The 16,249-nt window shown below is 40.4% G+C and overlaps 2 protein-coding genes across 8 annotated transcripts in view; both read right to left on the reverse strand.

Annotated features, from left to right (window-relative positions):
• The window catches only part of LOC123508304 (nuclear factor NF-kappa-B p100 subunit-like), a 26,711-nt gene extending 20,809 nt beyond the window's left edge, over positions 1 to 5,902 (reverse strand). Inside the window, exon 1 of one of the 4 annotated variants that reach the window (XM_045261899.1) lies at positions 5,771 to 5,902. Coding sequence is in view for 1 of the 4 variants with exons in the window: in XM_045261895.1 (XP_045117830.1) it covers positions 1,545 to 1,561 (17 nt within the window). In the remaining 3 variants the exon portion in view is untranslated. Of the gene's footprint in view, positions 1 to 1,333; positions 1,471 to 1,544; positions 1,698 to 5,770 lie in introns of those variants that run through there. The other 3 variants (XM_045261895.1, XM_045261902.1, XM_045261900.1) reach the window with 3 other exon arrangements.
• A 1,518-nt stretch (positions 5,903 to 7,420) lies between these two features.
• On the reverse strand, positions 7,421 to 15,512 carry LOC123508311 (putative RNA-binding protein Luc7-like 1). Of its 4 annotated transcripts, XM_045261915.1 has the most exons (9): positions 15,288 to 15,442; positions 11,983 to 12,041; positions 11,599 to 11,654; positions 10,764 to 10,858; positions 10,441 to 10,539; positions 10,120 to 10,314; positions 9,364 to 9,600; positions 9,084 to 9,178; positions 7,421 to 7,851 (listed from the first exon to the last, which is right to left on the reverse strand). In XM_045261915.1, the coding sequence occupies exons 5-9, from the start codon at positions 10,534 to 10,536 to the stop codon at positions 7,659 to 7,661; spliced, it is 816 nt and encodes a 271-aa protein (XP_045117850.1). In that variant the 5' UTR covers positions 10,537 to 10,539; positions 10,764 to 10,858; positions 11,599 to 11,654; positions 11,983 to 12,041; positions 15,288 to 15,442; the 3' UTR covers positions 7,421 to 7,658. The 4 variants fall into 4 exon arrangements, with proteins under 4 accessions (XP_045117850.1, XP_045117851.1, XP_045117852.1 ...); XM_045261916.1 differs by lacking the exon at positions 11,599 to 11,654; XM_045261917.1 differs by lacking the exon at positions 11,983 to 12,041 and having other exon boundaries at positions 15,288 to 15,433.
• Between the last annotated feature and the right edge of the window lie 737 nt (positions 15,513 to 16,249).

The following is a 16,249-nucleotide window of genomic DNA, read 5'->3' on the forward strand; positions in this document are numbered from 1 at the left end:
CTTGTAATATTTAAAACACACACACACACACACACACACACACACACACCGTAGTGTACCTATAGTGGTTAGCACGCTCGACTCACAATCGAGAGGGCCGGGTTCGAGTCCCGGGAAGCGGCGAGGCAGATGGGCAAGCCTCTTAATGTGTGGGGTGTGTTCACCTAGCAATAAATAGGTACAGGATGTAACTCGAGGGGTTGTGGCCTCGCTTTCCCGGTATGAGGAGTGTATTGTGGTCTCAGTCCTACTCGAAGATCGGTCTATGAGCTCTGAGCTCGCTCCGTAATGGGGAAGACTGGCTGGGTGAACAGCAGACGACCGAGGTGAATTACACACACACACACACACACAGGAGACAGTACGCGCAACTTTTGTCGTGTTGTATGTAACAATTAGGTAAATACTACATTACGGTCCTGCCCCCACCCAAATATAACTACAGTAGCAGCCATAAGTCCTGCGCCAGTCAAATCAGCAGTTTCAAATATTACCACACAATATATATATATATATATATATATATATATATATATATATATATATATATATATATATATATATATATATATAAACATTATTAACAAATCACCTCACATGTGTACAATTCTACCAGCGGATCCGACTTCCAAACTGGCACGTTTCACAACCAACATCAACCGATGTTGATAAACATCGCATTCACTACGCAGTCACTACGTACGTTGTTTACTTGTTCACCCCTCACACGCAAAGTTGGTTATCAAATATCCGTCACCACTACAACCATCACCATCTAACTGATAACGGTCACGTACATTCACACCAACCTTCCACGCGTGCTTAATAATGACTATGAACACTGGCGTAGTTAGAATAAGTGATTGCGTAACCTTCGATTGTCAGTTTTTTTTTTCGCATGTAAGACTTCCAACTCCAGAATGTACGTACTAGTTTTTATTTCCCGCTCCTGACTCAGAGTTGCAAAACTATCTTGAATATCATTCCTTGGTCAGTTTAACTGCATTATCCCAGGTGTTATGCATTAACTGACAATTTCACCCACTAAACATAAGACTTTTAGTAGATACCACATCAACGTAAAAAATTCAAGAATTTTACACACCACTTTCCTACCATGGTAAATATAGGTAAATTTAATCACTGTAACCTCTTCCACCACACACCAGCATTCCCTTCTCTTCAAAATGGATGTCATGCATACTATATTCCCCAAACAACGACACACTCGGGCACAAAGGTATACTATCTGATAAAAGGCCAACGCAGCACATAACCGTAAAATTTTAGTACGGCTTTAGCACGGTGCTAGAAACGGCATCGCAAGTCCTACCGAGGTCACTTTCAACGGAGGGAAGGGGAGTCTCAGCCAGCACTAACTCCTTAGAACTTTCAACTTGGGGCCGATGAAGGTTAGGTTAGCACAGGAACGCGTCTATCAAGTCAAGTGCCAACTCCCAGGAAACCCAGGACACACTAACACCCGGAAGTGAGGAAACGGAGCATCGAGACATCCCAGGTAGTACCAAGGAGGCAGCACTCACCTGTCGCCTCTGACCATGACACAAAATCACGTCCCAGGACAATCTTGTGCACTCTGAACACCCACGATACTTAGATCACAACTTAGCAAGACCCAGGAGGTGACTACGCCTTGCTTCCCTGGATTTAGTCGGGGAAGTCCAGAGAGAGGCAAGACTGGGGGAGTGGTACAGGGGGAGGGGAGGAAAAGGGGAATCCCCGCCCTGCCAGAAGAATAGTCACGCCACGAAGACCTTCTCTTACGAGCGACCAGACTCAAATAATAGTCATCCTTCACACCAACACACTGATATACACTTCTTTCTGTCTGACTTACTATTATCTTTTGTCAGTCTTACAACAACAGTAAAGGAGAGAGTGAGTCACCGTGTGGCACACCACTACCACCACGTCACTTTGAGCACACCACTGCAGGGCGCACACCTGTCTCTCGCAGCCTGACAACCCTGAGCGGCAGTATAGAGAGTAGTTGGACTTGTTTCAGTTTGTTTGTCCTGTTTGCCGTGAAGAAACACTGCGGCTGTCGATTATGATGATTGTTAACGGTACACTGCTTGCGTGGAGAGAGAGAGAGAGAGAGAGAGAGAGAGAGAGAGAGAGAGAGAGAGAGAGAGAGACCTATAAATGAGATGAGGGCGGAGGCTGGAGGGAGTCGATACCTATCCACACTGACTTGTACTCTTGAAGAAACATATGGAACGCGCCTTTCCTATCAATATATCTTATTTCACTTTCATTTTAATTTCTTCATATTTTTTCAGCATTCTCACACCTGAAAAAAGTAGATTAACATAATTTTACAATCACATCATCATCATCACCACCTGTGTCTGACACAACCGTTGGCACTGGAAAGGCAAGGTACTCGTACGTACAATGGCAACTTCCATACGAGCCTCGGCCAAGTGCTGGGTTACCTGCACCTCTCTCTCATCAGGTGAAGGCCGGTTGCCGCCACCTGTGCCTCAAGACGGCTGGGAGCGAGGGATGGGAGATGCAGGCACTGAGAGCAGGACGCGAGAGGGAGATGACTCTCCCCTATATGAAAGCGGATTATCTCATTGCTGACGTCATGACCCCGTCGGAAAACAGGATATGCACTTCTTCAGTCGTCGAGGAAGTAGGGAAGAACAAAAAGAAAGAAAAAGATGCGCCAGAAAAAAAAATAAGCCGGTACATATTTCGGTTCTAGTTCGTATCAATCCTCCCCGTCCAGCTCCAGCCCCGCACAGCGTGCTAGGGGAACCACCCGGCCACAGTCAGACCCGGTTAATTCCCTCCATCTTTTTCCTCGCTTGTATTTCAGTTTAAAGTGACAGGTCACCCTTACTTCTCTGCCCTGATTTAAAGATGATATTCCTCCTCACATCACTTCATACAGTCTAATACGAGAGAATTCATACGCCGCAGCTACCTTGCCTTCTGCTCTTTGCGTATACGCACGCCTGACCATCTTTGAAGGATCATGATGCTTTGAAGAGAAAATACTTTCCGATAGACATGAGTCAGTGGCTGTGGCTTTATTCTCTTAACTTCGAGGGAAGAAGAAACGTTTTCCATCGAATATCCGGGGCATGAGAAACACATTTTGTAGTTACGAACAAATCCTTGGTGTGCTTCTCAACACAAAACGATTCGGCAGATGGTAGCTCAATTTGTTTTTCTTATTTACTTATTTTTCTTTCTGATCCGTTAATAAGATATAGCCTAATAATACATATACGTAATAATAATTTTTGATTTCATATCCCCTTAATTTACAGTAGCTTTATCTAATTTTTCCTTCATACATAAAAAAAATCCTTGTACAAAATCACCTAAGAGACAACACGTGCCAATAAAAAGTAATGCAGAGCGACAGAGAACTGGGGGCTAAACAGGATAGAACCAGTGACTAAAATTATCTACTGGTAAGATTAAAAAAAAAAAAAAAAAACTAAATAAATAAAAACGAAAGTTGGTTAGGAAGTGGCGAAGCCCACGTGATAACAGAGTGAGGACCAGAAGAATCCTATCAACAGTGAAACGTGTAGACCTTCATGTAGCCTAGCCTCGCAATTCCTAGAAACCAAACCAACGAACGCTCTAGTGCAGTGTTGAGATGCCATGACGAGAGAAAAAGTTAGGCAGCGTGGTAGCCATAAACTCCCAAACAAGAAGTTTTGTTACGCTTTTTTTTTTTTTTTTTATTTTGAGGCAGCTTTTGACGTAAACTATTATCCATAGATATTAGGTACTATATAACAATAAAACACAATATAATCTAACATTCTCAGTCGAAGATAAGTAATTAACTGTTGATGTCAAGTTAAAAATCGTGAACACTTTCAGATTCATGATGATAAAGAAGGATCATTCACCATGCACTTGTGAAGTAAAGAGCACACGTTTCTTTTTATATACCAGACGGTCCAGTCAGGTCATCCTTGAAGGGGAATAGCCGAAACAAGTCATTATGTCTCATCTCACTGTAGGAATAAAATACATGGGGAGGGTGTTCCCGGTCTGCTTTGTCCCTTTCAGCCGCCGAATATATGCATAACACATACACGTATTCCTCCCAATCTCACTCATTGTCTCCAATCACAAAAGGAAAACATGAAGAGCTTTATACATATGGATAAGTATACATGCAATGTTGATTTTTTTTTTCATCGATTTAAGTAATCTCGCAAAATAAGGAAAGAAAATAGGGGAAAAATGATTACCAAACTTCTTCAGTAACGTCAGGTTGTAAATAAGTTAAATCGATTTTGTGTAAACAACACCGATTTATAGTCTAATGCTGTTTACATGAATGAGTTAGCAAGATGTAGTTACGTAAGAATTGTTTGTATTTCTATTTGATTATTTGACCTACACAACATTCACTGTAACACACACACACACACACACACGGTGCACGCCAGATGCACTCCTCTCAACACACAAACACCAGTCGTAATATTGTACTGTTCGAACCCTTTTACACAATTTTCTACTCTTCATAGTTATATAATCGGGCAAACGACACCACAACAATTTTCCATGTGGTATATAACTTGTTTTGCCTAAAGCCTGGACCACATAAGCACCCCGGGAGCTTCCTGTGAGACAGCGGGGAAAGATGCGGGGAAGAGGTTGGAGCGGGGTCACTATCGGCCCTACTGGAACCCCTCGCCGATGTGCGTCACTACGACTAGTTTTTCTTGGATACTTGAGGGAAAGCAATGATTCCCGGTTAAAGTAAACCAGTGTATTTTTATTTTTGTCTGCCTAATGTTACTTATATTATTATTATTACTATTATTTACCTTGTAATTTGTACTGCGGGCTAAGGACGAAAATTACCAGAGCTGTTACCAATTTTGTCTGTCAGTGAAGGAACATAACTGTGTGTGCATCTTAATGTAAACTTAAGTAAACCGGGTCCTCATCTCACTATGAAAAAGAAATCGAACCATTCACATGACTACATGTGTGTTGTTCACCAAGACCCAGCCAGCCTTTCCCATAAGGGGGTAGCTCAGAGCTCATACTGACCGATCTTTGGGTAGGGCTGAGACCACATCACACACCAAACACACCGTGAAAGCGAGGCCACAATCCCTCGAGTTACATCCCGTACCTATTTACTGCTAAGTGAATAAGGGTTACATGAGGCTTGCGCATTTGCCTCTCCACTTCCCGGGACTCAACCCAGGCCCTCTCGGTTGTGAGCCGAACGTGCTTACCACTACGCTACTAGTGTGTGTGTGTGTGTGTGTTTGTTGGGCACAGAAAGGAAGTGGAAGCAAGGGGAGGCATGGATGACAGCTTTCCTCATTCGCAACCCTTTTGTACTGAGTGACAGAGGACGCGTCTCTCCCGCCTCGAGCACCATTAAGTACGGTAACCCTGGACAAAAAGAATCTCTGGGAAACCCCAAGAACTCTCCCGCCACAACATGACGTCACATGCAACATGCTCCCTGCACACTTGACTGAAGCCACAGCCTCGACACGACTCCATGCGTAATATTATGATGCGTAAAGATATAGAGCAGTTTGATTTCTAGGCTTATGACATTCATATAATTTGTTTATATTCCAAATATCTGCAGCAAGTTTAAGACGTATAAGTTTCCCTACGCAGACAGTAATAAATACGCTTACTCACCCAAGCAGCTGCTAATTAACACCCTTTATTGTCTTGCTTTATGTATCCTATGCAGTGACAGCCATAAAGAGGTAACGGTTAAAGGGCAAACCTGTGACTGCTGCGTCAGGTAGTACGAGGCCCAGGCCCCACCGTCCCACGTGCTGCTGTGGTGCTGCAGGACTATAGCTATACGCCTGGCTGCGACGTTCTGCTGCGCTTACTAATCTCGCGCACATCCCTTTTCTTCACTACGGTAGTTGTGTAGACGCGTCAGGCAAATACTTCCCACGTACAGTTATTTAATTAAATATCAAAATGAAATTGAAAGTCATCAAGAAGTTTCAACAAAAAGTTTGAGGCGAGACATTTAAAGAAACCATATCACCCGTCAGTGTGAGGAGTGGCAGTGAATTTCAATGAACATTTATCAGCATAACAGGAATAAAATGTCACTTCTAAAAAGTCTAGATGTCTATGTATCCATCTACTTACATGTAATGTATGAAGTTTTAGTAATAAGGTGAACAATGGTAAAGGGTGGAGTGTCGGGGAAGTCCCCCAACAAATAATAGTCACAGCACTGCCTCGTTGCAAGACAGCAGACACGTGTGACTCATGAGCATGGGAGCCACCAAGGTTTGTAGAAGAAAGGCATACGGCATGTTAATAGGTGATTTGTATCTCCCCAAAAATTATGTAAGAATGAATAATTAATACGCGAACCTATATAGAAGGAAATCAATCACCACCATCGTTAAGTCTCACTATTATAGGTAGTCGTCTAGGTACACATAGTACGTAGATAGTGCAGTTGCTATGTATTTTCGTGTTACCTTAGCCAGTGTGAATTTATGCCAAAGTGAAACTCTCAAGTATGGCGAAATACAGCAAGTCCCTGACCGCTAAGAAAGAAGGAAGAAAATAAGTATTACAAATAATACGCTGCTGACGTCACATGACGTCAATCACGCTGTAAACGGTCGGTCCCGGGGGTTGAGGGGGGACGGGGGAAGACATGAACAAAGTACATCCGGGACTCTCCCTATACACGGTTTGTAGAAGGGGAAATTTTCTATTTAACTAATTTCACAGATGAAAAGTATTCCTATTAAGATGTGCAGTGCCTTTGCGCTTATGGCCACTTTTCCCACTACACCAAAGATTTTAGTTTGATTTCCCAAGACCTACACACAATAAGTTCCAGGCAGTGCAAAGTACCGACACGAATGCCTGCCCAAGTATGGATACGATCCCTCTATCACTTCGTTAACCAACGTAATCAATTCCTATTTCTACCGCAGCCGTTTGTCTTAAAAAAAATGGGTCCCTTCATCAATACAACTTTCAAATATATATATATATATATATATATATATATATATATATATATATATATATATATATATATAATTATTTGCTTTTGTAACATTATTTTTTTTTATGTAAATAAACAAATACGATTCCATCTGTTGAGTCACCTGGAGGTCCACTTGCTTAGGGTTGCCAATCACTACCATCTCAGGGTGGAATGCCCGACCTTAAGGTCGAGAGCCGAACCTCCTAACACTGCACAACACCATTTGTAAATCTTTAATCATCTCAATTGCCAGAAGTGAGGGCACTGGATTATGGGACTTCTGTTTAAAGATGAGCCCAGTTTTCAGCAACTGCCGCCACTCATCAGCCTCCTGAAACACTACGATACACACTCTGACCGGACTACATTCTTTGAGAGATGATTCCAATGAAAAATACATACTACATTCAAGAAGAGCTTTTTATTTTGGAACACTTTCATGCAAACATAAGCAACCATCAGATCAGCTTTTTACAGATGCAGCGTTTCCTGTCACACATGGTACAGATAAAAGTTATACACTGCTGGAACTAAAATTAATTGCATAAACTTAAACCATATATCCTACAGAAGTCCTCAGTGTAATCAACTCACTCTTGAATCCTTGTTGGGGTGCTGGTCATCCACTACAGCTGCAAGTTTACCTACGGTCACGTGACCTGGATCTGGAGTGTGACCTGTAGTAGCGGTCGCGGGATCTGGACCTGCGTCGGCGCCTCTCTCGGGATCGTGACCTTGATCTGGACCTGCGGCGGCGTCTCTCCCGATCCCCGTCCCGGTACCGATCTCGTCGCTCCCGTTCAGCATCTCGGTAGCGTTCACGCTCATGGTCCCTGAATAGAAAGGCTGCTGGTTGCACTCTCAGGTAGCGCTGACATCACAGGCACAACACACATACTTTATAATTGATAAAGAATTGATAAAGAACAGAGAGAGAGAGAGAGAGAGAGAGAGAGAGAGAGAGAGAGAGAGAGAGAGAGAGAGAGAGAGAGAGAGAGAGAGAGAGAGAGAGAGAGAGAGAGAGACAGTATTCTCAGTCAAACTTCCTGATGCTAAAAAGCTTCAAGTGGAGACAACTGTCCACCACTAATGATGCCCTGCTCTCCCCTGTGGAGCCCTTTGCATAAGATGGCCATGACAGAAATGTCCAGTTCAAACATGCCTTTCATTCTTAACACATTACACCTCCATACATTCCAATACAACTGTTAGCATTCCTGTTCCATTCTCTTAAGTATGAGAAAATTCTGGGAAGGCTTTGTTACTGCCTTGACAAAATCCCATTCATTCACGGTTCAAGACCTTCATCTTTAATCAGAAACTTTGAAAACCATTTATGAGAACAAAAACAAAAGCTATTACTTACCACAGGTCAACATGTAACACGTACCTATAAGTAGCAAACTATTAAATCCAAGAAAACGTAATTGTCTGAGTTGAGTCTTCTGAGGTCTGAACTGTCAACAACTCCACCTGCACTGCTCATGATTACAATGGCCACTGCAGGTAATAGGTACGACTCTTTGACATGCAGAGAGAGCAATTTTATAACTATTTGCAGTCATTAAAAACATATAATCATGTATAATTTAAGCAACAGTATTTGATACCACATGTACTCTACACATTTACACTATACCTGTACACTGGGTCGTCTTGGATGAACTATTTTGACATTCTGCATGGCAATGTAAGTAATCAAGATTATTCGAAAACTAACAAAAGTAAACAAATAAGTCCAAGGCAATAATAGTAATTTCAAAAGAAAGAAAATGAAATAGGAGAATACCATATCCATGAACTGAAGCCTGCAACCAGCAAGAATTAGCACAATACTTAAGAAGTATGTACTACAAGAAAGTGTACTTAAAATGGTGACAAAATTGTTTTTATCCTACCTTTTTAAATTTAACATTCTGGCACAAACTAAATAAGAATTAGTTTTTTGTAAAATGTGACATGTTATGAAAATGTCATATAGTGTTTATGAGAGCCACCCTTGCTAATTTGGATCATGTGTAGAAGTCTGTTCCGTTTTTCGACTTGACTGACACCAACACCTTACCTTGTGACATCGTAGTCAGCTATCTCACCAAATCGTGCATTTCTCTCCAACTCACGCTCTTCTCGTCGCTTCTCCCGGCGGCTCTCCACAGTTTTCTGCACGTCACAAAATATATCTAGTTACCACATGAGCATCAAAGCTTCAATACTCCAAGGAAGTTGTTACAAGTAAAAATTGTAATACAAGTTGAAAGTTCTACAAAACTTAGTTCTAGCCTAGACAGAAAGATGAGCAGGAATGGTCATACCGACAAAACAGTAAGCACAACACCTATACTCACCTTCAGTTCATCAAGCTTTTCCCTTATCTTGATAAATCCCAGGTGGAGTTTCCCACCAAAGTGATCAGCCAGGCGACGATCATTGTCATGAATACCAAGGTAGGCGGAGCACACCTCACACACTCTGAGCTTCTGTTGCTGGTAACTGGATGCTGGCATGGAGTTGCGGTACTCTTGCTCAGCTGATGCCTTCCGCTTTCGCAAGTCTTCTACTTCCTCCATAAGTTTCATACTTTCCTGTAAAATATGACAAGAGAAAACATTAGAATATCATTAGTAATAACATGTCATTCCCTCTGAAACAGTGGTTCCTAACCTGTGGTATGCAATGGTCTTCCAGGTGGTACTAGACTTTCAGCATCATATGCAAATTTGTTAAATTTTGCTAATTTCTCAGAAAAATCATAATTGTATTACAGAAGATAATCTGGCATCGATCAGCTAGTGGAGAAGAAACAGGTGCATCCCTTGCATTAAATTGAGTTGTGTTCCTTGTTGTTAGTTCATTTGTGTTCTACTTGTGAATAAATTGATATTTGTTGTAATTGAGATTTTCTTAAATCAGGAGGCAAGTGGGGACTGTATGGGACCTCTAAATGGTACTCACTCAGGATAAGTTTGAGAACCACAGCTCTAGAGGCTCACAAGCAAAACAATGATCATTTGTCAGGAATTATAGTAGCTCAATATAAAGGCAATCAAGAGAAAGGAAATTAATGAAATACAGGTTTCAACTTTATAAGGGGCAGTACATACCTCCACCATACCATCAGCACCAAGGGACTCTGCTCTTGCCAGTTTCTTGCCAATCTGTTCAGCAAGGTCATGTACTTTGTTTGCCTTAGCAGCTACTTCAGCACTCAGCTCCTCTTGTGTCTCAGCAAGTCTCTTCTTTGCAGATTCTGTGCGCCTGTCACAGTCTGTGATGAAGGACTGTAGATGTTCCATGGCCTGCAGGGAAGATAATGGCAAGACTAACATAGAGAAATATTACAAATTATAATGATGACACATGTGCATTGATTCCTGCAAATGATAGACTAAATATTCTGTAATTCATTCTGGTTATCCACTTACATCAATGTCATAGTAGTAATCCTTAGTCTTGGTGGCTTGCTCGTAGTCAGCACGCAGGGCCAGGTCATGCACTTTGGGACACTCGCCCAAATCCATACGCTGGAAATCAGACATAAATCTTTTTATGTGTAAAAGGGTAAGTCAGATTTCTATCAATATTAGTAGCCTGAAATTATACATACAGTTATCATACTGCATCTCAATAACTTGGGTGTCTGAAAATTATAAACATTAAACTTTGTCTGAAATGCTTTGCAATAGAATATTGATCAAACGTCACTCAGGTTCTCCACTATTACTAGTGTCTGCAGTTTGGTACTCACTGTAGAGGAGAGAATTTCATGTGGACAGCAGGTGAGAAGGAAGCTCTTGCACACCTTGGGGTCAGTGAACTTGAGGCGGTAAGTGGTGTCATCACCTATGGAAGATCACCAGCCATGGATCAAAAACTAGCAATCCTTTCCAGGTCACAGCACAAGACTTGGGTTCACACTGATACTGTGGAGGCTAGATCTAGTTTATTCCTCAACATTCATTAGCTGACTATCATGAAGCATTACTCCATACTAGTTATGGCTCAAGGAATCACAACAGGAAGCACCAACTCTTCAGCCTAACTTTTAATACTTAAATATAGGGTGAAACATGACCTTGAAGTAAAGCACAAGATAAAAAGATAATTCATCAAAAGTTCCCCACAACTTTCTTTCCAAAAAAATGAAAAGTGCAAAATATATAACAATATGGAGTGAGCACTATGTAAAAGGAAAAATGCAGTTCAGGAAAGCAAGGTCATGCTCCATGAATATATTAACTTCCCTGATTTGACACTATGAGGTAGAGGTGTAACCTGATTCACCAACCCACCAAGATGCACTCCAGGTATTATGACACTCTTGTACTCCAGGTATATATGACATTCTTGTTCTCCCTCTCTGCACACATGCATATTTACACTCAAACTTTCACACAATCACACACCTGCACAGTCACATACACTTCCACACCTGCACACTAACAGAGTTCAAACACATGCACACATCAGGTCACACCAAACCTCAACACATTAGTGACTCATTAAAAGAAATTAAGGAAAAAACTTTTGAGATAAATTATGAGAAAAGGGCTAAATATTGACATTATGCATCTAAAACTCACAACCAGCACCCCCAAGGCGAAAGGAGGGAGCTTATCTTCTCAGCCGCCGGTAAACCCTGCAAAGTATGCCCTGTGTTGAGCATTATTGGAGAGGTTACTAAGAACATCTGTAATGGACATGTACAGTACCAGCTTCTGACAACTTTCACATAAGAACTGGCTAAAAAAAACTATAAATCAGACTTTTCTTATTTCCTTGTGAAGAGTAGATTGTCACAAGAATGGGCCAACCATCCTGTGTTCCTACAGTTAAAACAAGTGAATCTACCAAACTTGATAAATTGCAGAAAAGACACACAGTAAGTTTGATGAACTGCATAATCAAAACTGTTACAAAATGATTAAGAGACACTTGGCGAAAAATAGACAGGAGGTTATACACACGTGGCTGCCGAGATTTCCAGCATGTCAAGTTAAAGCTTTGTGACGCTCTTTGCTCCACCCTAGAAGAAATTAGGATTATCTCGTCAATATCAATCATGGACAGTGCAAAGGCTTGAAACAACACTACTTCTGTTCATAGTCTAACAGGCAGCATCTATTCACTTTTTAATTATATATATTACTCCCTCTTTATGCTAAAACCTCTCTGGCTTGAATAATTAACGGCACATTACAAAGCCTGTTGTAAGTGTCAACTGGCATTTATGTACAGCAAATAATCTAAAACTTCAACATCAACAAATGATATTTATAAAATTTAAAACAAAACTTATAGCAACTAAATTTTCTCTCATCTGGCTCCCCAAACTTTGCCCAGACACAGAAGCCAACACTGATTAACTGGAGCCAATTACCATCTTCCAAGGAAACCCCAGGAATCTGTATGTGTGCAGTATAATAAACTAAGCATGTATTGCAAACTGTAATTGGAAGAATTTTAGCTTATATCTGAGGGTTTAAATTAACACATTCAAGTGTATAAACACAATCTTGGTCAACACTACTAGTGTGATCAGTAATGGCATGTAGCCATACACACCACAAACCGCTGTCACTCAAGACAGACAATACATATCACATACACATAATGAACACCTAATGATGAAGCACCTGTGACCAGCATGCTTAGCAGGACACCACTACACATCCTAATCACTCAATGACCCAACTGCTATTCTTCCTACATTATGTCCCAAATTTATAAAGCTGAATCCATCAAATGTTCCTTGCTTTGAGAACCAAGCAATACCAATAGTGTCATCACATCAGGGTGGGAGAACTGCTATCCCCCAGTCTAAAAAGGACTTAAAATTATGCAAGAATGCGACAAAGCTCAAGTAAAGGAGTCACACATCTGCATTCCTGATTACATTACCATAAATTTGAGATCTATAATCAGGATGATCAATTTCCTGAAGGCCACCACAGCACTAGTACTAACTTATGAATATTCCATTACTTTATGCTCTGAACAAAAAGTGTTTTTAGGGAGGTCAATACAATATTGGATTCAGTTTTATCACTGATTTTATCAGATAAGATGAAGGATACTGGCTGGCACCAATCGGTCAAGTCATTATTCAATATGCTATGTATTATATTTTTAAGTTCTTAAGTTATAAAAAGATTAATTTACTTCAAGTAGGCTCTTTCTAGGTCACCATCAGGGAATTTGAATGCCAACTAATAAAATTATTTATTGATTGTATATACACCAGGAATCTTAGCACTTCAATGATCATTGTAAGTTACTCTTCAACTATGTTCAACTGGAAACGCTTGGTCAAAATCATTGAATATAATAATCACAATCTTTCAATGATGATACACGTTCTAAGTTTTGGGATTACCTTGGATTGGAAACAAAGGCATCTTCCATATGTAATGCCTTCACACATGACAATTCCTGTCTAATTACATAAAGAAGCAAAAACACATATAATTTTGTCAGCTGACATTTTCCTCTGGCACACTACTGTGCCAGATAATGATGCACCCTGATAGTATGCTGCATCTTCAGATATCACATTGGTGTAAAGTTTCTTGTCTTTTCTTAGGTATGTGATTTGATAATTGTGATAATGTGAAGAGTTAAGAGTTGCACATATGGTTAAGAAAAAACCAGTAAAATAGACAAATTCTTCCCACCCTGAATTAGCATCAATGTGAACTTGAACAAATACAATTATTGCTTAATGTTTATGAAATGTTTAATAGATTGTAAATGCTATTTCTGGTTACTTTACAGCTACATTCATTTGAGTGGGTAACTAAATCCAGTTTATATATATATATATATATATATATATATATATATATATATATATATATATATATATATATATATATATGGGAAAATTGTTTTCAGCAGGCTTTCAGAATGACACATTCTCCATCCACTTATTACAGATTGTATATCCAAAATTCAGTTCCCATACTGAAATCCAAAACATCTAACAAAGTGTTCTCAAGTTTGAAGCAAATCATACCATCAAGAGACAAAATTAGGGACATTATCTACCTCTTAGTATTCCAAGAGTCTGAATTATAGGTCACCGCCGATAAAAACACCACCAACAATGTGAAGACTCGACATGCTGCAGCAAAAATGGTTTCAATTATGAATGGACTTGCAAATTAATGGTTTCCATACACATACAGTTAACAATCACAAATCTGGCACTTGATATATTCCAAAAACATCAATTTTCTGCCATGACTGTTAGAGCATCTAATTAAATTTACAACATTGGTGTGCCACTGTTTTATAGAGGCACCATTTGTGTTCAGATATCACTATTACAGTCTACAAACTCATGTGTTTGGTACTGCTTGTAACAGCTAACAGGCATTTCTCATTTTTTTTTTTTTCATTTCTTACAGTATAGCCACATATGAAAATAATTCAATGTCACAATGGTGGTGATCTGAAGCTGAAATGTAAGCAAAAATGCTTTCAAGTTAGGACATCATGTGAAAGTATCAACTATCTGGGCAATGGGAAGGAAATGTAGTGGTATTAAGCACCAAAACTTTACTGTTAATATATTTCACTTCCTGGTGTTGCAGTACAAGGATCAGCATTGTCACTGACCAGCTGTCAAGTGCTTGTAGAATGAGTGTATGTGCATGGAAATGGAAATGAAAAAAAAAATAATAATAATAATAATGATTAAATAAATAAATAAAAAAAAACTGATAATTAGTAACAAAAATCTATGGTTGATTAATTTTCTTATTTTTTTTTTATTTTGACTTCATATAAAATACATAATAGTTCCCAAAAATAACTGTTAGGGGTGTGGCCACCGACCTATAATTCATATCCATTGTTAACAGCTGGAGGCTTTAGGCGAGGATGAACCAATGGAGTGAAAATATGCAAACCTATCACGACTGATTTTAACTTCCCACCCAAAGAAAACAAGTCAGGGAGACTCCTACACCATCTCGCGGCGCCACCTTGCTTTCACTCCCTGTGCCCCAGAGTGGCGGGGCGCGGGTGCCGCCACTACAGCTGCACCAACAACCTGCTGGTGGGGCAACACAACGATCCCCGCGATCCATTAGTCCCCGATGGTGAGAAGGGCGAGGAAACCAAGGCGGCGTGAAGAGCGCGGCGCAGTCACTCTTTCCTCTCCCTCTCCCCGCCACCTCCGCCTCGGCCATTCCTCGCCTGGCCCGCCGCCCCTCTCTCCACTCCCCCAACACTGGCCTGGGAAACACCACACACAGACCCTACTCACCATTCCTCGACGTCCCCATCAGCTGGTCCAGCATGGCTCGCATCTGATCATGGGCCGACATGGTTAGGGATACGTGGGGAGGACGCTCACGAGGGGAAAAATGCGAGACGCGCTCTCACCCTCGCCTCTCACCGCTCACCTCGGCCAGCTTCTGTGGTCACTGGCCACGCAGCAGCGCGCCGTCTTGCTCCTGGGAGGTTTTGTGTTTCTGAGATACGGGATTTCTTGTGTCGAATTTCAGGTTTTCTAAAATAAAAAGAAAAATGCTTTTCTGTTCTGTAAAAGAATAAAGTGTAACTATATCATGCCAAGTAAAATGACGTCAGTAATACATATATGTATATATATTTTTTTTTTTCTGGAATTTCCTTACATGCAGGTTTTATCAAAGATAGAATAATCGCATTTTGACAGAGGTAATTTCAGTATTATTTTTTGTTTACATTGTTAGACTTAGATCATATTTGACATTTCTATTTATAATACGCACTATCTAATATTTCAGTCAAGGTCGTGGAGTAATGGGTTCCCAAGCAGTTGTAATTCATTGTCTTCTTATTTTAAGCGTCTTTACGTGTCAATTCTCTTATAAACTATCAATTAACTTATATTATTCGTTATACATATTGTAAATAACATTATGATGCTAACAAAATACGTCCCGATGGTAAGACCGTACTCACTGCCTCCTTTCTCCTCCGCTTCGATCGTCAGTTGACCCACAAGGCAGCAAGACTGACAACTGAAGTTGCAGTAGCGCTTATCCCATATATCATATGCTTTCATTTCTCTGTTCAGCTTATAAGGTCTACCTTGATAAAACATAAACAATGAATAAAACAATCTCGATCATTTTTCTTAGCCTTTCTTTTTTAAATAAACTTCCCAATTAAGTTCAATGTATTAGTAAGCTATACACATTATGTACTGTACATAGGTAGTCTTGGCTTATATCATACATA

This window comes from Portunus trituberculatus, chromosome 24 (genome assembly GCF_017591435.1).
Source record: "Portunus trituberculatus isolate SZX2019 chromosome 24, ASM1759143v1, whole genome shotgun sequence".
Classification (NCBI taxonomy): domain Eukaryota; kingdom Metazoa; phylum Arthropoda; class Malacostraca; order Decapoda; family Portunidae; genus Portunus; species Portunus trituberculatus.